Below are 25,151 nucleotides of genomic sequence, written 5' to 3'. Positions count from 1 at the left end.
ATCTAAAACAGAGGTCTACCGGCCGTGTATATAATCTCCCGAGTTTCAGTTCTTGGCATCAGTAGTGTGCTCGACTGCCGCACTGAACAAGACCAAAGGCAAACCCGGGATATGAAATTAGTATTTTTGACGGCGTTCATCGGTGAGTTTTTCTATCTGTTTTTAATATTTTCGATCATCATCATCATCATTCTCTTGCCCTTCTTTAATTTCTTCGATATTTTATTTTACCACTCTATTTCTTCTATTGTATTTTCCCGCTGTTTGTAATAGTAGTGTTAAAATGCAAAATTACATTTCATTTCAACACATTAGAGCTTCAATCTTGTGTGTTTAGTTTGCTTAACTTAATAAACTTCGTGTTTATTTTAAACGAATTATTTTAAAAATTACTATGTCCTTTCTCAAGCTCCAGACTATCTGTGTACCAAAGTTCATTTAAATCGGTTTAGTGCTTTTAAGTGTGAAATCGCCACATACAGACAGACAAACAGAGTTACTTGCATTTACCAAATTAATAAAGCAATATTTGCCTTTGGAATAAATAACGATTATTCTATTTTTGACCAATTATTTAGAAACTGTAGTCAAACATAGATTCAAGTGGGAAATTATGTTTACAAGTTTTTTTTTAACTTGCCTTGTTACTTTGCTATTGAGGGGCAAACCTTGCAAACTCTATTTGAACTTCGATGGTGTACATCGAAATGCAATTTAAACAAAAATGTACCAATACCAGGAGTATCTTCTCTCTCCAGGAGCATATAGGTAGAGACGAAGGCGAAGAGGTTACATGGGTAAAGTACTATTTATGTTACTCAGTATTACCAAGTTTCATCAAATCCATCCAGTGGTTTTTGCACGAAAGAGGAACAAACATCATACATACATACTCTAGGATCGGAAGGATTAAATAACAAAATGATTATGTAAAACAGTTCATGATTAGGCGTACCCGCATAGCTTTTATCAACTTGTTTTTATTTATAGTTGAATAAATTACATATTACCTATAACTAGAGTGATAGCAAATTACTTTGGTTTTATTTTTAACCGTCTTTAAAGGAAAAGGAGGTTATCACTTCGACCTGTGTTTATATGCAATTGTTAAGTATTTCAATGTAAACACTAATTACCAGAAAGTTTACACGCGCATCGAAATTGATAAGTTTATGCATGTTTGTTAGTTTTTATAAGATACCTACCAATTATTGTTATGATACTTACGCAGTTGAGAAATTAAGTAATATAAGTTCAAAACTTTGAAAGAAACTATCAAGGATTATACTATCCTGTGATGTTATCCTGTGCTATTTCTTATGAGTCTACCATATAACCCTAGGAACCTACTTCGTGTACGCCGCTAACCATGTAGTAACTTACCTTTTCCTGTCAGGGTTAACCCTATCTCCATTATAAGTATAATCTGAATCAATCCGTTACTCACCTGTTTATTCTATTTTATTTTCAGCCGCCATCGCGGCAAGTCCGGTGGTAGAGAACGCGAAATGGCCGTGGCTGGTGGGACAGCAATATACCTATGACGTTCAGACCTTAGGATGGACCAAATTCGAAAACAGCAACAGCACTGGCAGTGGCTTCTCAGCCAAGCTGGTCATCCGCGTCAAGGCCCCAGGTCAACTCGTGGCCAAGCTTCTGAACCCTTCATACGGTCAATTCAACCAGCCCTTCGAGCTTAACGATGATGTCCCTGAGTTTGAGGTTGATGAACTCAACCATCTAGACCAACCCATCGAGATCTTCGTCGACGGAGGCCGTGTTCTCTCCCTGAAAGTACCCTCAAAACTTTCTGCTTACAATGAGAACTTATACAAGGGTCTTATCAGTGCCCTGCAAGTCGACTTGTCCACCACCGGCCATGTCCACAATTTCCCCAGCAGCTATGACAAGGAAAGCTTCCAAGGTCTCTTTAAAAAGATGGAAACTGACGTCACTGGTGAGTGTGAAGTTTTGTACACTGTTTCACCTTACTCCGCTGAAGTGCGCCGTTTGTTGCCCGACTTTGCTGAAGAGGAGGACGTAGTCGAGGTTGCTAAGAGCAAGAACTATGGTGCTTGCAACAGAGAACGTGGTGTTGCCTATGGTTTGCCTGAGGGCGCTGTGTGGCAAGGAATTGCTGAAGGTAACGATGAGAAACAGTTGATCGACCACTCTTCTCAAGGACGCATTATTGTTGGCAAGAAGGGATCAATCTACAAAGCTGAGGTTTTGAGCTCCGTGTTTGTCAACCCACTTCTGTTCGGAAAACAGAAAGCTGAAGTCTACAGTTATGTCTCACTCTCACTGTCTTCTGTCGAGAAAGCAGACGACACTGAATGGAAGAACGCTGCAGAACTACGTGAAGTTGATTCCCTTCTGTACGTCGACAGCGACGCATCTTTCCCCACTCTTGAAAACGCTGTTGTCAACGCCCAAAGAGTGCTCCAAGGTATCACTCCTTTGCTCCAAGATCCCAGCAACCTTTCAAAGAATGATTTCCTTACGAAGTTCAACACCCTCGTTCGTCTCATCATGTCTATGGAGCCAAAACAACTGGCTAAATTGACTAGCAGTGTTGATGTTGCCAAGTCTTCAAACAATGCCGCTAAGAGTAACATGTGGATTATCTACCGTGATGCAGTTGCACAAGCTGGCAGTATTGCAGCGTTCAAAGAAATCCAGAACTGGATTCTTAGCAAAAAAATTCAAGGCGAAGAAGCCGCTGAGGTTATTGCTTCCGTAGCCAGCAGCCTTACCTTCCCCGTGAAGTGGAACGCAGAAGAATTCGTCGAACTCGCTTTCAACCCTGTGGTTGTCGAACAAAAGTACCTTAACACTACTGCTTTATTGGCTGCCACTAAATTCGTTCGTACGAGCAAACAACACATAGTTGCGGTAGAAAAGGTCATCCCACGTCTCTCCGAGGAACTGAAAAAGGCCGTCGAAGCCGGCGACAGCCACAAAGCCCAAGTTTACATCAGAAGTCTTGGTAACTTGGCTATCCCTGAAATCCTAGAGGTCTTCGCTCCTTACCTAGACGGTACCATTCCTACCAGCAAGTACCTCCGCATCCAGATTGTCATCAGTCTTAAAACTTTAGCTAACTTGAAGGATGACTTCGTACGCGCTGTGCTATTCAGCCTGTTGAAGAACACCGCTGAACCTTACGAAGTCAGGGTAGCTGCTGCCCTCAACATCTTCTTGTCTTTCCCCGACGTCGACATGCTGCGTTTGATGGCTATCATGACACAGTACGACCCTAGCACTCAAGTTCGTGGAGTACTTGCTACCAGCATTGGTTTTGCCGCTAACCTGAAGGACCCACGTTTTGCTGAGCTGTAAGTATATACTGGTATACCCTTATATGGTTCAATTAATTACATAGATAGTTTATTTTATCCAATCCTTCTTCGCAATCGAAGAACGAAAATTGACATAATATGTCCGTTTTAAACGATAGCAATATATTTTTTCCAGCGCTAAGAACGCTAAAAGCGTGTTGAAGTTCGTCGCCAAAGAGAAGTACGGATACCGCTACTCAGGTGACAGCATTATTGATGAGTACACCAACAACGAAGAAATCGCCCACTTCAGGGAGCTGTCCTTTATCGGCAGTGTTAACAATGGCCTGCCCATCTACCAAAGAAACGCCCTGAGGTTGAGAGGCACTGGACTGACCGAAGAAAACTGGGTAATTACAAATACTTAAACTGAATACTTTGGATATGTATTTATTTACATAGTTATGTACATAGATATTTACAACAAAAAAACTTCATACAAAACTTAAACTTAAAAAGCTTAATAAGGATGGAATTCCTACATACATAAAAATATGTTTCTGGCTTTGCTCGTATCGCGAAGGCATAACGTCTAACGTCGACGAACAGCTAATCAAAACTGTCCTAACTACTGATTATATAAAAGCAGACGTGACTTTGTTTGTAACGATTCATAGGAGAAATATTTACTTTATAACTTAGACAGATACGATTAACTTTAATTTTACCATCACGTGTTTCTCATTTTTCTTTTCGTTTCTCTTCCAGTTCACCCTTTCCGTGTCCGATGTACAACGTTTATTCGACTTCGTTAAGGACTTCCTTTTCGTAAACAACCAACCGAAAACTGAACTGAAATTCTCAGCCAAAGAGGTAGCTGAAAAACTGAACATCAAACGTGATTCCTTCAAACCTGTTGAAGCAGCTTACTTCCTTGACAACTTGAACCAGCAAAGGCTTTTCACTTTCTCCGAATCTGAATTCGCCGAATTGTTCGGACAATTTGAGTCTGTCGCCGCCAAACTGTTGACTGGTGTTGAGACACAGTTCACCAAGGTGATCGTTGACAAGCAAGTAACAGTTGTTTTCCCCATCGCTTCGGGTTTGCCTTTCGTCTTCACATACAGTGAACCCATTGTTTTCAACCTACAAGCTAAGGCTAGCTCAAAATTGGCATACAACTTGAATGTTGACGTTAACTTTACCTACGCAAGAAACTTGGATGGAAGTGCTGGATTCTTCGATTCGTTTACTGGAACATTCGCCACTAGTGGTGTTGTCAACAAGCTGCAATTCTACATTCCTGCTAAGTTCAACGTCAAAGGAAAGTCTGGAGATATTAAACTGGCATTTGAACTTCCCGAAAATGACGTTAACCTCTTCCATTTGAGTGTGTCGCCCTACGTCTCAAGGCCGCTCTTGCTTTCTCCAGTCTCAATCTTCGAGGATGAAGATACTAAAATTGTTGGTCGCTCTAAAAATGTTGTGTCCGTTGACGCTCGTTTTGCTGAACTTGCTGGTGTTGGACTGTACCTGCACGGACACTCAGACTCAACTGATTACAATAAATTATTTGATGCTGATATTCTGACTAACGTGCGCGATTTACTGTACCAGAAAGATATCGCTTGCACCAATTTCGACCTGGTATATGTAGCTAAGGACACCAAAAACAAGGAAGTTACTACAACAATCTTCTATGGTGAGATATATATTTTTACTGCTTGATAATGGATGTACGCTTTACCAGTATAACATGACACTAATTGCTTTACTTTTTATTTCAGAAACTAAATACAACCAGAAGGTGGCCGGTGAATTAGGCGCAGCTGCCATCATCCCTAATGACATCGCTTTAAACAGTGACAAGCGTCGCCAGGAGCTGTCCAAGCGCGTCGCATCAGGCATTGAGGCCGCTAAAGTTCGTCTTCTTGATGTTAGCACCGTGTTCGATGGCCAAGCGAAAACAGAGTTCGTATTCACTGGTGCATGGGCCAACAGTGTATCTGACAACAAAGTGCAAGCCGCTATTTTCGCTAGTGGTTCGGAACAAGTAAATGCCGTATTCAAGTTAATCAAGCCTAAGATTGCCCCCTTAAACTTTGAAGACGCCATCAATAACGAAATCAAGGTTCAATACGAAGCCGACTTCAAATTTGGAACGTCTGACAACATTAAACTTAAAGGTACAGGTGAAAGAAGCAACGAATACACCCAAAGATTGGTAAGAGATCCCCTGGCTCAAGAATGCGTGGAAGACTTAACCACCAAAAATAACTTCTACCAAAAGAGCTGCTATAAACTGATCTTGAAGGCACATGCCCCCGATCACTTCAAAGCCACTGTATCATACAAAGAGATTAACCCTGCTTTAGTGCAGGCTACTGATGCCCTGTACGAGGTCTACAAACATTTCACCACTTGGAATGAAGAAGAGGACTACACAAAGACTCTCAAGGATGGTACCATCGAACTTGAAGCTAAGGCATACTACTACGACAACTACATCGATTATAAATTCAATACTAAATATGGAGTTTTCGAAATCAACCACGCTGAGGGTCAGTCTCACTACCCCTACACCATGGCTATCTACGCACCTACTACAAACTGGGAGCGTTCCTACAACTGGTTCACTGGCTACCAAACTATGCGTAAGTATTAAATATCTTTTTCTTTGACCCAAACATTATATCTAGCCAAATTCGGTGACGTAGTCATAGTTAAAAGATAAATGTATCCAGCAAGATATTCTTATGTTCAATGTTCTTCATCTTCTTTCCGACAGCCTACTGTGCCGTGGACACCAGCGAGATCCACACCTTCAGCGGCCGCAACTACGGCTACAGCCTCACCGGATCCTGGCACGCAGTGATGCTCGACGAGATCAACCAGTTTAACAAACTCGTGATCCTCGCCAGAAGACCCAAAGAAAATGAGGAGGAAATCTACTTCTCTTACACGTAAGTGGTCCTAGAGAAACTTGACATCTTAACCAATAACCTTTATCAAAATATTCTATGTACTAAAGTCTTGCTTTGATTGTTCTAGAACCCCATCTGGTAAATACCTGGAAGCGTACATCACACCTGATGGTGTTGAGGTACAGACCGACGCTTTAAAGCTGACAGAAGATGACCAGGACCACACCATTTACTGGGACAGCGCTACTGATTCTGCCCTCTTGGAGTACTACCCTGTTGCCAAAGGCATTCAAGTATTCACCATCGACGGTGAAGCTATTCGCATTGTGTATGACAACCAGAGGCTGGTGATCTTCACTGCTGAACACCGCAGCACCACCAGGGGTATCTGTGGCCAGAGCTCCTCTGAGGACCGTGACGACTACCTGACTCCCTACGGCCTGGTCGACGCTGACGGCCTTTACGGTGCGTCCTTCGCTTTAAGCACTGAGGATAGTGACCCTAAGACTGAGGAGTTGAAGAAGGAAGCTAAGCTGAAGGCATACCAGCCTGTCACCAAGTACACCAACATCCTCCGCTCTGACGCCGAGTGGAGCAAGGTTGCCAACGAATCCGTTAAGGAATAAGTTATTCGAGAAATCGATCACAAAATGTAATCTACCAACGTTTTTTGTAAATAGATACTACAAATATAATATCTGCGAAGCAGATAGTGAGATGCCAAATACATTAATTTATGCTATGAGACTGGACTTGATAATAAAAAAGCATCATTAATAATTTACAAACGTAATTTTATTTTCAGTAACCCTATTACCTTTGAAATCGTTTAATTCTTTAAGAATTTAGGTATTGAATAAGACATTAACATCAACCTATTTAAGACATAGGCAGAGGGGTCTTAGTAAGTTATCAGTGTGATAACCAACCCACACAGTTTTGTATCAAAGACAGTAATTCTGCAGCTAAATCTTCCTTGAGGGAAAAAAGCTAGAGTTCACTTTTATTAAAACATTACACTGTTGCAAAATTATAAAGACATCAATGAACAGGCCTTTCAAAATTGCAACACTAAACTAGGATCAATATTAAAATCCATAATCGATCATAAATCACTGCATTAACCACAGAAAGCTTGCATTCTACACTTACACAGCTTCTTTAGCACCATACGAAACTGGACTAGAAGCACATTTTTGACAACCTCAAACAAACAATAAACAAAAAGTATTGATTGGACTAAACACACAAGAGTAACTGAAGATATAACTGAATAGCAAAATTAACAGTTATTAAACTCCTCGTGTAAGGGTAACGACCTGATAATACAGTAAGCAGTGGACTTTAATACAACGTGTGTCGCGAATCTATGTAGAATCTTTGAAAACAGATCATTCGTTGAACAAGCTTCTTGACACACGTGTAAAAATGACGTTGCTACCAAGATTATTTACATGCTGGAAGTGAAATGGAAATAATATGTTTGTGAATATAATTGTATCTATGCTTCTTATATTTAAAATTGATGCAAATGTAAATGTAAAAATGTATATATTAAAGGGATTTTTTTTGTTTTTAAACCAAATGCTACGAAACTAAGGAATGCATTTGAAAAATTCTTTCACTGTTGGAAAGCTACACTATACCCGAATAACGTAGGCTATATTTTGTCCAGATACGGTAAAAAGTTCAGCTGGGAATATTAGAATAGTATAAACTGCTGATAAAGCAGTCTTGCCAAGGGATATCAGGTTGCCCAGGTACCTATCTGGGTTGAGGAGACTGGCAGAAGCTCCATGTAAAACACTGGTGCGCATATAAATCAGGTTAGACTGGAAGCCTCAATATAATTAGGTAAAGGCTGCACACATGAAATTCTAGGGATCCGGGTCGCGACTGAGTAATAACGAAATATAAAAAAAAATGCCCGCTACTTACTAATTGAAGGTTCTTATTTCAGAAGGTAGTGCTGTTGATGGTTGTGTGACACAGCATTTTTCAGGGGAAGATCAGCTTCTTCTTTATTCAAGTACACTTTTGTATTTTGTAGAATTGCACAGCTTATTTCTGTAATGGACGAAAAATACATTGAATAAAACGAATTAATATATCATTTATTCAGTCAATAATAAATAATTTAAAGAAATACCTAAGTAATTTTCAGTAATTAATAGCAGGACTACAAAAATAACTTTTCAGTAATTTAGGAAACATAAAAAATAAAATTCGTATTTCAGAAAGTCGTGTCCTGTGATTACGAATATCCATGACTGACATTACGAATTATGACGCGTTAACGCGCTTGAGATAAGCTTTAGAAGTCTGCATACGCACTTTGTGTCACACGTGGATCTATGAATGCTTTATCCCTTGGTACCGTCTATAAACAATGTTATTTTCTGTTTCTTATTATGGGATAGGAAAGCCGTTCATTTGAATGTGTTCATATGTCGGGTATAGTGTAGTTTTCCACCAGTAAAATAATTTTTCATATTCATTCAGAAGTTTCCGAGCATTTGAGTACAAAAAAAATCCTCTTTATTATATTAGAAGCATAGATTCACTTAAATCCCCAAAACTATAGTTTCACTTCCAGTGATTCCACACAATTGGTAACATTTGTTTTAGTAGGGAAGAGTTAGTTAAAATATTCGATCTACTTACTTTTGCCCTCTGTGGTGTAGATTTAAAGACATAGTTTAAATAGTGTTCTGACTCTCACTTATTTCAGCCGATCTTCTTAAATGAACCATGGTACTTATTGCTGTCCTGAAAATAAAATAAGAAATTGAATTACTGTTAAAATACATAGCTAAAGTAATCCTAAGATTGAAAATCATGTACGACATCAGTCGGTCTTTGACATTCTAAGTCGAATTTGTACTCCATAAATTAGGGATAAAATAAAAAGTAATATCTAGAATTCTTCATTGTACTCCAATAAGACAAAGATATGTCTGGTATTCACAGGATCCCGAAAATAATTCAAAACCCCTTAACGAGCTTCTGAAGGTGAAAAGAACATACACAAGATGGACCAGTCCATTTTGGCTAAAAACCAAGTAAAAGCATTTGGAGAAAAAGATGTAGTTTTCATCCAGACAAGAACACATATTTCTATGTATCTAAGTTCATTCAGTACAGAAACTACCCGTGCTGCAGTTCATTCCCCTTGAAAAGAGATTAGCAACATTGTATGACATAAACTGATTCACTTTCAAAACTTTCCTGTTTACATCGATTTAGAATAAATAGTAAGGGAAAATATGTGTATGTGTGTTTGTTATAATGATGTTGAAAACTCTGTCAATGGTTTACTTGAATGTGACCAATATTTTGGGATCATAACATGATCATAAGCACAGTTAACAGTGGCTAAACTTAAGTAGGATTCGTATCTCATTTCATCGTCATCATAGTTCTGATCTTACTATAGGCAAAAAAACTCTCATATACAGAAGATTAATAAATGAGCAATGATCACAATGCTTATAAGGATTTTCAAGCTTTCATCCGTCGTTTAGTTGGAGATGAAGAGCTTGCGCGATCGATCTGTATGAATGAACATCACGATAATCATGTCAAGTTAAACTGTGTTTTGGAAAGCACGTTTTAGGAGGCTCACCTTCGCTCGTATTGCAGAAACGAAGAAACAAATGAAATATTTTTTCACTATTAAAACGAAATATTTTGACGATGCGACTGAGTGTTTTAGCCGCAACTACTTAATGGTTATGACCATTCGTTCTCAGCTGATATTTACTTCTGCACAAAACCAAAACCACATACAAGTACTAGTGAAGCTTAGACAGATAACCATATTGATATCAAATCAATCAGTTTTCTACCAATCGATCAACATTGTAGCTATCAACAAGTTCAGGGGTCGGTCCTAAACCTTGTCCACGTGTAATAAAGTAGTATATAAGGTTAGGAAAATCTCTCAAACACCAGAAGTACTCTTCTCTAAGATCTAGTACCAGCACTACTGAAGACTAAGAGATGAAGTTGTTGGTATTGGCGGCGTTTATCGGTGAGTTTCAGTTTGTTTCATAAATTGTTAAGTGCAGTGTTCAGTTGTGATTTAAAATAATGGTAATTTGAGTTTTAAATGTTGTGAAAAGTGTACTAAAACTTAGAATAAGTAAATTGTTGTTTCTATCTAATATAGCTAGCCAAATGCAGGTCTTCAATGTAAATTGGTGGAATCCTTTTAGCTGCAAACTTGTACCAATTTTTAACTTAATATTTTCTTAAAACGCGTTATTATTATAACTTAACGGGGACCGGCTTGAAGCAGCATGCAGCAGCGCGATTATTTATCGTAACTTCAACATACTAATGATTTTTATTTTTTGGCAGCCGTCGTTTCCTCCGGGAAACTGAGCGAACAGCAGCAGGACAACCAATGGCCGTGGCAATCTGGCAAACTTTACCGCTATGAGGTGAACTCGCACACCCTGGCGCGCCTGCATGAGGGCGCCAGCTCCGGCAACGCTTTCAAGGCCCAGTTCATCGTGCGCGTCAAGTACCCAGGCCGCCTCCTGGCCAAGTTGGAGAACCCAGTCCATGCTCAGTTCAACCAGCAGCTGCCCAACAACATGGCCGTACCTTCCGACCTCAAGTATGAAACCGTACAAAACCTGGACAAGCCTTTCGAGATCTCCGTCGAAGGTGGCCGCGTGGTTGCCCTAAGTCTGCCCTCTGCGTTCTTACTTTCTCACGAGAACTTACTCAAGGGTCTGCTCAGCACACTCCAAGTGGACCTGTCTGCTTACCACCATGTGCACAACCACCAGGATAGCTACGACAAGGAACGCCAGCAGGGTCTCTTCAAAAAGATGGAGACTGATGTAACAGGCGACTGTGAAACTTTATACACCGTCTCCCCTGTAGCCGCTGAATGGCGACGAGAGCTTCCACGTTTCGCAAATGAAGAGGACCCCATGGAAATCGCCAAGAGCAAGAACTACGGTCACTGCCACCACCGCGTTGCTTACCACTTCGGAGTACCTGAAGGTGCTGAATGGACTGGAACTGCTCACCGCAGTGAAGAGAAACAGTTCATCGCGCAGTCCACCGTCTCCCGCATCCTTGCCGGTAAACAGGGTCCAATCTACAAGGCCGAAACCACCAGCACTGTGAGCGTACACCCCCACTTATATGGAAAGCAGAAGGCGCAGGTACACAGCTACGTCCAGTTGATCTTAGTCTCAGTTGAACAGGACAGTGGAGTTGAATGGCAAAAACCAGAGGGAACCCGTCAAATCAAGACCCTTTTGTACGCCATGACTACCAAACAAATGGCTATCCATGACCAGTCCTCTTCACAGGAGTCTTCTGAATCTCACGAACACATTCATGTAGAAGTTGAACAACCGAAAAGCAGAGCTCGCCGCTCTTCAGACCGTCAACAGCAAGAGTTCAACAAGGACTGGAGGTCTTCGAGTTCCAGCGACTCTTCATCAGCCTACATCAACGACGATCTTCCCAGGATTAACGAACCAGCGTACGCTGCTCTCTACATGAGTGCTCAATCGCGCGGAGACAAGAAACAGAACACGATGAACGCCCAAAAACTGCTCCAGGACATCGCTCAGCAGCTGCAGAACCCTAACAACATGCCGAAAGCTGATTTCCTGTCCAAGTTTAACATTCTCGTCCGCATTATTGCTTCCATGAGCAGCGATCAGCTTGCCCAAACCAGCCGCGGTATTGAAGTTGGTAGGACCTCAAACAACAATGTCAAGGTTGACATGTGGATGATATTCCGTGACGCTGTTGTGCAAGCCGGCACTCCCCCAGCCTTCCTTCAAATCAAGACATGGATCCTGAACAAAAAACTCCAGAATGAGGAAGCCGCTCAGGTGATTTCTACTTTGGCAAGAACTCTGCGTTACCCTACCAAGGAAATTATGATTCAGTTCTTCGAGCTTGCCATGAACCCAGTGGTCCAAGAGCAAGAGCGTCTTAACACCAGTGCTTTAATCGCTGCGACGAAGTTCATCTACATGGGTCAAGTTAACAACGAAACCGCCCACTACTACTACCCCTCTCACATGTACGGCCGTCTCGCCCGCAGAAACGACAGATTCGTCCTGGACGACATCCTTCCCCGTCTCTCCGAGAAGTTGCAACAAGCTATTGAAAAGCAAGAATGGAGCAGGGCCCAGGTTTACATCAAGGCAATCGGCAATTTAGGACACCGTGAGATCTTACAAGTATTTTCACCTTACTTGGAGGGTCGTATCCAGGTCCCTACATACCTGCGTGTGCAAATGGTTGTACAGCTGCGTTCCCTGGCTCACCAGAAGGATAAGTACGTGCGCGCTGTGCTCTACAGCATCTTGAGGAACACTGCTGAGCCCTATGAAGTGCGAGTGGCTGCTATCCTTAACATATTCATGGCCCACCCGACCGCCGAGATGATGCAAGTAATGGCTCAGATGACTAACGAAGACCCCAGCGTTCAAGTGCGTGCTGCACTCAAGAGTGGTATCGTGTCCGCTGCTGACCTGAAAGATCCTCACTTCTGGCATCTGTAAGTATCTATATTATTGGAAATTAAGTTATATGAGTTTAATAGTGATATAGAAGAATTACTTTCATTATTTATTCTCAGGTCAAGAACTGCGCAAACTGTAAGGCATATTGTAACCAAGGAGAACCTTGGCACTCGCTACTCCAACAAATTCTTCGAAGACAACTACGTCAATGAAGATGAACAAGGATCCTTCAGTGCTGTCTCTTACATCGGTGGTGACAGCAAGGCTATGCCCAAGTACCAGACTTACTCTTGGAGGGACCAAATTAGCGGATGGGGCTTTGACACCGTAAGATATTTCAGTTATTATAAATATGCCTTTTTAATTTTTATACTACTAAAATAATACTTAGTATATAAACATGTACCGTTCTTTAGTAATATGGAGATATCAAGAACAGGGGATTATGAAGATGTATTAATAAACCAACTTTTTTTTTTTTTTTTTTACAGATTGGTGCTTCATTCTCCGACGCCCAAGAAATTGTTGATTTCCTTAAGCAGATGATGTACGAGCCTCTCGTGTCTAACGCCAACCACAAATACACCGCCCAGAAGATTTCTGAAATGCTGAAAATCAAGCGCAACCCTCAGAGCCCTCTTGAGGGTGCTTTCTTCTTCAACATTGCTAACCAGGAACGTTTCTTCAGCTTTGATGAGAGTGACCTTATCAGACTGGTGCAAGACGTCATGGAGTACATGAAAGAATTAGAGCAAGGTGTAGACAAGCACTACACTAAGGTATTCAACGCACACCAAGTGTCTGTCATGTTCCCCGTTGCCTCCGGTATGCCATTCATCTACAAATACAAGGAACCTATCGTCATCCACATCCAGAGCAAGGCCAAGGGCAAGATGGACCGTGACCCCCAGACCCGCAAATATTTAACATCTACCATGGACAAGGAACTCCAAATCACGATTGCCAGAAACATCGATGGGAATGTTGGTTTCATGGACACTCTTAGCAACCAGCTTGCCAGTGCTGGAGTGGTCAGGAAATACCAAGTGAACGTGCCCGTTAAGATGAGCATCCAGATGAACGCTGGAGTAATGAAGATGAAGGTTGAACCTCTGCGCCCTGACCAAGATTACATGATCGCTCATTTCAGCGTTTGGCCGTACACTGCCATCCAGAAGAAGGATACCTTAGTGCCCTACTCTCAAGATCCAACAACCAAAATTGTAGAACGCCTTAGGAAAGTCGCATCCACTGATATGAAATTCGGCCAACAAATCGGCACTATTTTCCAACTGCAAGGATACTCCTACTCAGCCGACTACAGGAATGCCGGCAATCTGCTGCAGACCCTATACAAAATGGACGACTTACTGGCTGTAAGAGACATCGCTTTGACCCACTACAACTTGAGATATCTTGGCAAACAATCGCAGAACAAGGTTCTCACTTTAACTGCTGCTTATGGTACGTAGTACGATTATATTAAAAGCTTATTAAAAATCGAACGTGTTAATGCACCCAATATTGTATGAAAAATATTTATAATTAATTTTATATCTTATTATTTTACAGACCAACTCTTCAACCAGAAGCAGAGTGGTGAATTAGGACAGGCCGACAAGAGGAAGGACGTGACACCTAACAGCGAAGCCCGCCGCGAGGAGATGCTTAAACGTGTATCTGCCGGAATCAACAATGCTAGAGCTCAAGTGGTAGACTTCAGCGCAACCTTCGAGGGCCCCCAGAAACAGGAGTACGTCTTGACCGCTGCCATCGCCAAGAGCCCCGTCGACCTTAAAATCCAGTCTGCTGTGTTCGCTGGAAGAAACTCAGTTCAACAGGGTAACGAACAGATCAACGCTGTCGTCAAGGTAACCAAACCTGAAATATCTGCATTGAACTTCTTGGAAGCTCTGAAGAAGGATGTCAAGATGACCTATGAAGCTGACATTAAGTACGGTCAGGATGGAAACATCCACATTCAGGGTAACACTGAGCGCACCAAGAAATACACTGAACTGCTTCAGAAGCATCCTTTGGCTAAGCTGGTGCAGGAACAAATCGCCAACGGCAATCAATACCAGCTTGCTTCCCACAAGATGCTGATCAAGGCCTATGCCCCTGACAGCCTTAAAGCTTCAGTGACCTACAAGAATGTAAGCCCAATGTTCATGAACTGGACTTCCCAAGCATACAACATCCTTAAGCAACTGAGCTGGAATGCTGATGTGAACCCAATGAAGAGAGTCGCTGACGGCAAGCTGCAGTTAGATGTTCAGACTTCCTACGTGGACCAGACCCTTCGTTTTGAAATGACCTCCCCCTCCGGAGTTCTTCGTTTCGACAATGTGCTCATTCCTAAGTTCACTCCCTACATGGTGTCTCTGTACTACCCCTTCAGTATGACTGAACGTTTCGCCAACTACTACTCCAGCTACCAATACCAGCGTAAGTACTGATTGTAATCAAACATTTATCAGTTTACATGCCGCTTGTTTGTAAATATGTAAATAGCCTTGTGTATTGGAGACAAAAAAAAAATAACAATAATCCTTTCTTGAACAGCTTTCTGCTCCATTGATGGCAGCCAAGTGAGGACTTTCAGCAACCGTTCCTACGACTACGAGCTGTCTAAGTCTTGGCATGTAGTTATGCGCGAGGAGTACAACAAAATCCGTGGCAAGTGGGACGATCTCGTCATCCTTGCAAGGAGACCCAGCCAGCAGCAGCAGGAGATCTACATCTCATACAAGTGAGTACACACAAGTACTTCGTAAATAATATAATTTACTACTACTACCGCCCAGTACCACGGTCAAAGTGAAAGCGTGACTGCGTGACTGTCTGGTACGTATTTCAAATTCTAATGTTAATTCATTTTTCCAGAACCGAAACTGGCAAGGATCTTGAAATTGAGATTCAACCGGCCCAGTCTGCGCAAGCTAAAGTGCAGGTGAAGAGCAACAGCAAGAAGATCTCCGAAGGAGACCTGACCATCTACTGGGATGACGTTGCAGAGGCTCCCCTTCTGCAGTACTTCACCACTCCTGATGGCGTACTGATGCTCAACATCCGCGATGGCCGCCTCCGCGCTATGTACGATGGACAGCGATTGGTGCTCACGACCCAGGACTACCGCACGACCACCAGAGGTATCTGCGGCCAGAACAGCGGCGAGCTCCGTGAGGACTACGAAACCCCCAACGGTCTGGTTGACCTGCCCGAGCACTATGGAGCCTCCTACTCTCTCGATGTTGAAGACAGCGACCCTAAAACCCAAGGACTGAAGAAGGAAGCTCAAGAGAAGGCATACCAGTCTACTCCTAAATACACCGCGATCCTCCGCTCTGACGAGCAGTGGCTGCAGGCCATCAGACAAAGGGACGAGGAATGGAGCACACCCAATGTATACAGGACTAGGAGTTACCTGAAGAAGCGTGGCCAGTGCCAGCTGGTGCAGCAAGTTCAGTACCATGAGAACCATGGTGAAATCTGCATCACCACCACCCCCTTACCCTCCTGCCAGTCCCACTGCCACGGAGAAGGTTACAAGGTCCAAGCTGCGCAGGTGATCTGCCAGTCTAAGGCTGACCAGCAGTTCAGGACTTACAGAAACCAGATCCAACAGGGACAGAACCCTCAGGTCACTGGTGTTCCTAAAGTAGAGCAGTACAGGGTACCCACATCCTGCAAGGCTTAAAAATATTACCACCTTCTTCCTTATTAGTAACTTACCTACCTACCTTATCCAACCGACCGAAAATACGGCCTGAAAATGGACTTCGATTATAATACTGTATGATATTGTTACATAATTATGGTATATATTTATTTCATATATATTTTTTAAAACTTTTGGCTGTATTATATTTATATATTCGAAATTCATTGTCGTATTATTATTATGTATGTAAAATAGTTTATGTATTGACGCTATTTTGTATTATTATGTAAGTAGAATAGATTGTAAAGAGCAAATAATAAAAAACTACAAAAAAATATGAAATGAAAATACTATGTATTTCTAAGACAAATGAATAAAAAAAGTAAATGAATTAACTTGTTTCAATTGACTACTAGCGCCATCTATGAAGTAAAACTTGAAAACTTAGGCTAAAACTTTGCATGGGTGCTTAGTTAAAACTCATATTGGTCAATAGATGTCACTATAAGTAGAATTAAACCGATCTTCTATAAATAATAATTAATTATTTTATTGATAGGATGTAATATCTTTAGAGTATGACACTAAAAGGAAAACACTAGCTTCCCTCTTCTCTTTAAAAAGAAGGCTAGGAATACTTTCTTATACTTGAATACAGTTTGTTAACATTTATTTACGACACAGATATTCACACTGCTAAATAGCCGATTAATGTACTTACTCAAAATATAGTCAGCATTGTACTTACCAGTTCATTTCTTATACAAATTTAAACAAAACAAATTAAAAAACGAAAAAAGCGCCATCGCACCCACACAAACAGATTGCCTGAATCCCAGCTGATTGTCAAAAGTCAATGTCACGGAACGTTTCGTGGTTATAAATTTTGCGTATTACAGCTTTCAGTATTAATTTTTGTGTATACGAAAGTAAATAATCTTCAAAAAACAATAACTTTGTAATCTAAACCTTTTACAGATTGTGTTTTGTTTAGAAGTGTGTGACTGTGTGTGTATTTCAATTTGTTTTTCGAACAGCTTCCTGGGCATCTCGTTGCTTGTAAGTAGCCAGTATTTTAATGAAATAAACCTATTTAGATTTTTTTTTATTTATTTGTAAAGGAGTATAGATAACGGAATTACAATTTAGATTTAATGTAATCAATTACTTATGTATTATAAACTTAACAATAAAACAAACTAAATGTTCTGATGAATGACCGGTTCCATACCTTGGTTTCGATCAACATTTCCGGTTGATCTGAGATTTCCGGTATAAAAAAAGAAAAAAAAAAAAGAACTATGTTAGATCATGAGCATAATAACATTGAATTTACCACTGGTTGGAGAATATTCTTCCTATTTCCAGGCAGAAACCATGATTAAATAAAACCCCTTTAACTCATCATCTTCCTGCCCTGTTCCCAAGTCATTTGGGGTCGGCGCAACATGTCTTTTTCTTCCATTCCTCTCTGTCAGACGTCATACTTACATCCACTCCCTTCTGCTTCATGTCCTCTTTCAGGCAATCAATCCATCTTTTCCTCGGTCTACCTCTGCCTCTCCATCCTTCCACATTCATACTTAGCACACTCTTTGTAGCATGCGTTTCACACAGTCTCATCACATGCCCATACCACGACAAACGCTGACCTCTCATTTTTTCTGTCACTGGCGCTACTTTCAGGCTTCCTCTGATATACTCATTTCTCACTTTGTCCATTCTGGTAACCCCACACATCCATCTCAGCATTCTCATCTCTGCGACATGCACTCTTTTCTCATCCTTCTTTTTCAATGCCCTTTAACTATTATAACAAAACAAAATAGCTCACAATAACAAGGACATAACCTAATATCTTATTTCATTTTAGGATCCTTGATAATACTTGGGTATGGAATTAACATTAGTGACTTAAAAAAATAAGTAAGTAGTAACAGTTCTGTGGTGGATTTAACCTCCTTTCCTTAACATGTTGAGTTTATATTTATATTTCAGCTGTGTTTAAAAAAATAATTATCTCTTTGAAAATTAAACCACTGCTGTGCTTTACAAGGAGCACTGCCTATCTGACCTCCCCAACTCGGTTACCCGGGCAACCCAATACCCTTTAGTATGTTCTCTATGAAAATTCAACAAAGAAAATTATCCCGCTGTTGGTTAGCAGCAGTGAGGTTTTTTTTTTCTATTGCAAGCAGATATGGTGAAGTTTATTTGAGGGTGTGTCAGACTTTTACTGACAAAAAATCCACAGTGTTCTGTCGTAGGCCTTTTATGTACCGGGGCAGCGGTAACTATACCTTTACCTGAACATTAGTCTACTCTATCGCTAAAAGATCATGACAATGTATTGAGCCTAGACTTTAATTATGTATTTCAATCCATATTTGAGTGGTAAAATCTGATTTTAATATGCATTATTTCTTGAATCACATGTTGTATTATGGACCTTAGACTGGACTCTGAATCATATAGTCAACAAGTCTTGTTTGTGCAGGTTAGGTTACTAATTATCGGAATTAGTTTGTTATCTACATCTTTACAATGTAAGTGTTTTTGTTTAGACAATTTATTCTACAATTTATTATACCCATATTCATACAAACATTAATAAATATTTCTATAATTCTATTAAGAATTTTCTTGCTGGTTTTTGTTCAGAGTTATTTACAAGGTTCTAAAACTTTTTCCTTAGGGAACTCTTGAAAAAACAAAATTCTAGCTAGTCAGCAACAAACTTCCCCACTGAAATCAAAATTACAAAATTCTTGAACATCAAATTCAAAGCCATAGGTAATCAGCAACTTTTGTTTTTTCAGTTGTCCAGGTTATTTTTTTCTGTAGCTGAGACAGTTATTTACTTGGGAGATTTTGAAGAAGATTTGTTGCTGACCATATTTAGATTATAAAGTTAATAATTGTCCCCATATTTATCCTCCAATAGTCTCTTGCTATTTGCAAGGGAAGGTAAGGTCCTGTGTTTTTATTTACTAACAATTTTGTATAACATATGTATGCTAGTTTTAAGGTATTTATCTATGGGCCTTTGATGCCTGATAATAAAGATGATTTGATTTGATAATATCTATGTATGCCTGCTAGTTCCACAAGCAGGCACCCACATAGACACAACTTTGCATTGCCCTGTCTGATGATTACAGACATATTACATCAGGATATGGTACCTTTATACCTAATTACCTATGTAATCTTAATTACATTACCGACATCATCTTCCGAGCCTTTTCCCAATCATGTTGGGGTCGGCTTCCAGTCTAACCGGATTCAGCTGAGTACCAGTGCTTATTACATTACCTTAAATTACATTACCGACAAATATGCATAATATTAGTTGAATACCGACAGGATTTTCCTACACCATACCATAAACTGAATTTGCATTTTCCTTAAACAATATTAGAATTCAGATTGTGGTGTAAATAACGTGTCTTGTTGCGTAATTCATGCGTCATGGCCGTGCCCCTTCGCGGCGCGTTCTCATTGGCCAGCGCACACGACCTCCATCACGTATGCGCTTGCGCAGCCGGAATGCAACCGAACGAAATGAAACGTGACGACAGGCCCTTCTTTTGACACTTAACTTAAAGTTTATGGAAGCTGCAACTTTTAAATGGTAACCAGTTTTGTGTTGAAGGAGTAGCGTTTTGTTGATGATGAAATTATTGTTTGTGATTTCTTGTGTTATAAAGACCATTAATATTATTATAGGGATTTGAAATTTTCAGGGCAAGATTTACTATATCCATCTTGATACATGCCAACTTCTATTTTTGTTATTTTCCTCAAACATGTGTGAGTTTTTTCATCAGAGTTTTCAAAACTTGCTGTATCGCTATCCTACAAGATTGCATATCAATTTCGCAATAACGAAAAAATTACGTTACATAATTATCTTCATTATACAATCAAGAAATTATCAAGTTTCATAGGTACATATATCTATTCGCTTAGATGCGAAGATAAATCCTCACGTGCTCTCCGTGATATCAAATAACATTATGATAATGAAGAACTTACATAAGTCCTCATTAGATTCACACATGTATAGTCATGGAGGCAAAATATTTAATGAGGATCTGGTACCTGTACTAAACAATTTATAATCTTCGGTGGTTTCATAACTTACCATTCGGCTTTCATCATCATAGTCCTAGGACGTTCTCTTCTGAATAAATATTTCCTTCTTTTTTGCCCAGAATCGAAATAGGAATTTGAATATTTTAATAAGATTCAAAAAACTACATGTCTGATATCACGTAAGCTAACGCATATGAGGCAGACTTTCACTGTCGATGCCAATTATTTTTGTAATAGGCACAAAGCGTAAACTCCATACCGTTGCAAATAATATCTCGTAAAATTTGGAAAAAAATATGATCATGTTTTTAGTGTTTTAGGACCTTTTCAATATTATGTCTTTAAATCAAGTTCTATTTAATAACAGTGTAAGAAACAAATACTAAGGACATAAGATATATACGAAACGATGGACAAAATGGAGAAATAGGTGCCTACCTAAATAAGAATACAGAAAGAAGAATAATATAAAAACTGATAAATCTGTTCCTGCGCTCTCGTTTACGGTACATTGCATCAAGGTCGACGATGCAATTGGTAAAGCCAGAACAAGAATTTAAGTCTTGGAAGAGAACAAAATTATTGACACAAGACCAGGGAGAATTTACCTACTATCCATATTTTTTCTTAAAGAAGCTTAAATTATTCAAATCTTGACAGCAAAAGAAATTGTTCCAAAGTTCTTTCAAATACCGGTCGTCTTTTTTTTGTCGGTAGCTTTATTTGTAAAGTCCCGTTCAGTACAGCCTACGTGACTGTCCGTAGGTAGCCCGTTCGTTGACTAACTAGTCTAAATATATAACTGTCTGACACGGGATTTCTCCGAATCGCTTTATATTAACTCTGAGTAATTGTAATTCTGATGAGGGATTGACAGTATGTCTGGAGAACTGTTAATAATTTTAATTAATAAGGTTTTTAGACAGGGTACTGATTTACCGGGTTGAATTGAAATTACTGTAGTTCATAGACATAGCTATGAACTACAGTAATTTCAGATTATCATGATTGTAATGGATAATCAAGGATAAGATGTTTTACTTGAATATAGTATTTCTAATGTTTTTGTCACCTTTGAAATTAACGATATTCCAGGAGTTTTGAGAACACCTGACATAGGTGTTGCTAGAATTAACACGCAGTTGGCTTAATTAATAAGTTACTTGACTTCGAGCTTCCTATGTATTTTACGCTACTTAAACATACGTGCTAATTTCAATAAAGTCAGTTGTAAACTGTTTGACAAAGACAATCATTTGTTTGTAAGTACGTCACACATGACGTATATTTTGGTAGTTTTCGACATTTGCAATTTTCGTCTCTACGACAAAGCCTTACGATTCTTTTTTACTTTTATTTGTTCTACTGATGTTCCTGACAGACATTGTGTTTGTTATATCAAGGCTATCATTTACGTTCTAGTCTGAATTAATTGATTCCATCCATCTCATTTCTGGCTAGACAGTTTGATCATCAATTTCAATTTGCATGTAATGTACTATGATTTTATTTATCATCTCCATGTCTATTAAGAATTTTAAATGGTCTGTTTTTGTTTATACTCGTTTTTTGTGTTGTCTTGACGAGCCTGATGTATCTTCTCCATTTTGCCTCTTCCTTGGAACTAATATTTTTCATCAGTAGTTCCTTTATACTGTTTGAACAATACGTTCACTCATCATCCTTCTGTCTAAGACTGCTGTATCTTACATTTCAATAGTACCTAGTCAAACATTCTCTACATTATAAAAGAGTATGTATGTATATTTGTATTTCCTAGTTCGCACATGATTACTTATTGACTGTTCGCACATTGATCTCATAAATATTGTTTTTATTTATTGTCACTCCTTACGCAGTTTGACGTATTTCTAATACATCACCAATTATTGTTTCACGCCCACGGACTTCGAGTTCATATTGGAGTCAATTACTTTCATGTTTGTATACTTGTGAATCAGTATTTTCGTCGCCAATGTTTGAAGGCCTTCAATCAGAACTTCAATATGATTAAAAACTGTGTAATTGTTATTAATCTTTTTTAAATTGATAGGTTTACGTTAAGCTGATCTGACTCTTAAATAGGTAATAATTTTGGAGTATCATCTTCATTCCAAAATAACTTAATCCTTGATCGATCTACAACATTCTATAAACATTGTCTTACTCCTGTTTCGTAAAGATCGTCTTTTAAATAACCTCTAACATAAGAAATATCCTCTAAGTTTACCGTCATTTTCCTTTAACGAAGAGCTGAAACTCATACATCATAATGTTTACATTGAGACACCTTACTAGCGGAAAGTGCCGATGTGTACTCCAGCGATCGATCTAACAACATGTGCAGTTTATGATATTAACAGCTCTTCATAGGTCTTCATGTGCTATTATTATGGCAGTTGGTAAACACTGCAGTCTTGCTGTCTTTGTGGAAAATTTGGATGATGGCTTTGCTGGTTTGGGTAAGCTATGGATAGAGAAGTATGAACGAAGAAGACATGCTGCGCCGATGGCAAATGTAATTGGGATAAGAGGAAGAGATGATCACGGAAGCAAAGGATATATAAAAAAGCTCTGACTTTGTGAAACATTTCAAACAAGTTATTTGCGTTAATACATTTGCGTCTCAAATACAGTTCCGTCATCAGATGAATTTAAAATTTTGACAATGGATTACCTACGTAGTGACGTAATCGGTTCCCTAGAGCTTGTTGGCTATTTAGGCCTGCAGCCCAAAGTATAAAATTTCCACTCCATGCTCTTTATTTCGAAATTGTAAGTCCATTTTGTGCTCCTTTTTTTCAATCTCTTAATTGCATGTCACCAAGTCAAGGTCACATTTTTCGGTTACGGCATCGATTAGCTTAAACACAACACACCCAAATTATGTGTCTACTTGCGACCATGTTATGGTAATTCAATGACTAACCAGTGACATTTTAGTGTTTTGTCGTATTTTAATTTTATTTTTGTTGGCTTTTAGAGCCCGCGTGTGTCCATTTCCTAGATAAGAAATATGAAGCTAGAATAGCTACGTTTTAAGCTGGAGAATTAATTGTGATGGGGTTGATATTAAAAACCTTTCGTAGGTATTTATATAAACGTAAGTACATACGAGATCGGAGGCTTTTTTGGTCGCAGATTCTCATTCTTTTGTCAATCTTGATACTTGCTTAGTCAATTTTTGCACTTATTTCTTTATTAAAAAATACTTTAAATACACCATATACTTATTCATAGTGTACATTCCATATATATTGTGTGTGTATACAGTATCCATAGAACAGTTTGTATTAGTAACTTGTATCTAAATTACGTAAGTAAAATTCTTGCATTGTTGGGCCACTGCAATAAATATGCTGTCCTAATTATTTTGCTGACGTTACTTTGATTAACCTTTCTCAAACATTGCGTCAATCGTTTTTGTTTTATTTTTGTCATAGTAACAAAGGACCATGAGACAAATTGGGCTCATTGTCCAACAGAGTTATAGCATATGCCGTTGTGAAGATTTTTGTTTGTACTAAAATTGTTACTATGGGCACTACCTTCAATTCCATGGCAAAAAAAAGATATGCACCTGAATAGGTTTTGTAGAAAAAGACGATTGTTAGGAGTCGTAGTGCGCTTAATTCGCAGGATTTATATTATTAACCGACTTCTTAAAAAGGAGGAGGTTCTCAATTCGTCAAGATCTTTTTTTTTTTTTTTGTATGTTCACCGATTACTCGGAGACTCCTAGACCGATTTGGCTATTAAGAGGAAGGATATAGTCAAGACATGTTCGTGCACGTTCATATTACGTATACATTCTGGTTAACAGAAACGAAATGTGTCAAGATGCCATCGCTCAGTATTACTGCTCGTGTCTAATAGGTAGACGCACAGTAGGAAGTTGTGCTCATATCATTTCAATAATATGATATCTAGGGTTAGGCAGGCACACACAATTTAATCCACCGGCAGGATATTTAGATGACATTATTATTGATATTGATTGAAATGTTAACAAAAATATTTTTAACTGATAGCAGCTGCTTTTTTTTTCATGTATACATTAAACCTGGAATTAAAACTAGTTAAAGGCGTTCAATAACAAAACCTACAATGCCATAACAGCACAACTTTTTGCAGAATATTAGTTTATTTATGGTCGGAGAAAAATATTTATAGCAAAATAACCCAATGGATTCTTCTCAAAAATGAGTTTAAATCTTTATATTTAGTGCTTTACAAGTATATTCAAAGTGGTCTCATCTCTGTTGGTGGGTGAGCCCAGGCTTCATACATTTTTGCCCATGGTCCTTTTGTGATTGAAAAACTAGAATGCACTGGAATGCAATGGCAACTTTGTGGCAACACCAAACAATATTTTTTTTTCTATTTTTATTTTTTTTCCCAAAGATATCGAAATGTATTTCAGGCCGTTTTAGAAGACTTGAGTAACTCTTAAAAAAAAATGATACACACACTTGTAACTCGTAAATAAAAGGAAACCTTAAAATAATTTTAATTTCATACTTATAACAGCTTAACCTACAAATAAGATTTGGTTAAAACCCCAATAATTGCAATTAAAATACCTAAGAAATAAACGCATTCGTTGCAAAATACCTAATAAGTCATACACATAAGTTTATCACAAAATTACAATTTCCTACAGAATTTCACGTTCAAT

General features: G+C 39.2%; 2 protein-coding genes across 2 annotated transcripts in view; both read left to right on the top strand.

Annotated features, from left to right (window-relative positions):
• On the top strand, positions 1-16,614 carry LOC110379948 (vitellogenin). The gene is made up of 14 exons (XM_021339781.3): positions 1-142; positions 1,472-3,338; positions 3,478-3,691; positions 4,050-4,983; positions 5,069-5,935; positions 6,070-6,244; positions 6,333-6,828; positions 10,208-10,238; positions 10,568-12,746; positions 12,828-13,038; positions 13,203-14,175; positions 14,284-15,159; positions 15,277-15,463; positions 15,598-16,614. Exons 1-14 carry the CDS (start codon positions 112-114, stop codon positions 16,409-16,411), a joined length of 9,855 nt encoding a protein of 3,284 aa, XP_021195456.3. The 5' UTR covers positions 1-111; the 3' UTR covers positions 16,412-16,614.
• Positions 16,615-17,246: 632 nt separating this feature from the next.
• Positions 17,247-25,151, top strand: part of LOC110379944 (trehalase) — a 68,639-nt gene continuing 60,734 nt past the window's right edge. Inside the window, exon 1 of the mRNA XM_064041681.1 lies at positions 17,247-17,434. The gene's annotated coding sequence lies outside the window, so the exon portion shown is untranslated. The remainder of the gene's footprint in view (positions 17,435-25,151) is intronic.

The sequence above is a fragment of the Helicoverpa armigera genome, chromosome 26 (genome assembly GCF_030705265.1).
Source record: "Helicoverpa armigera isolate CAAS_96S chromosome 26, ASM3070526v1, whole genome shotgun sequence".
NCBI lineage: Eukaryota > Metazoa > Arthropoda > Insecta > Lepidoptera > Noctuidae > Helicoverpa > Helicoverpa armigera.
This window is presented reverse-complemented; position numbering and strand designations above follow the sequence as displayed.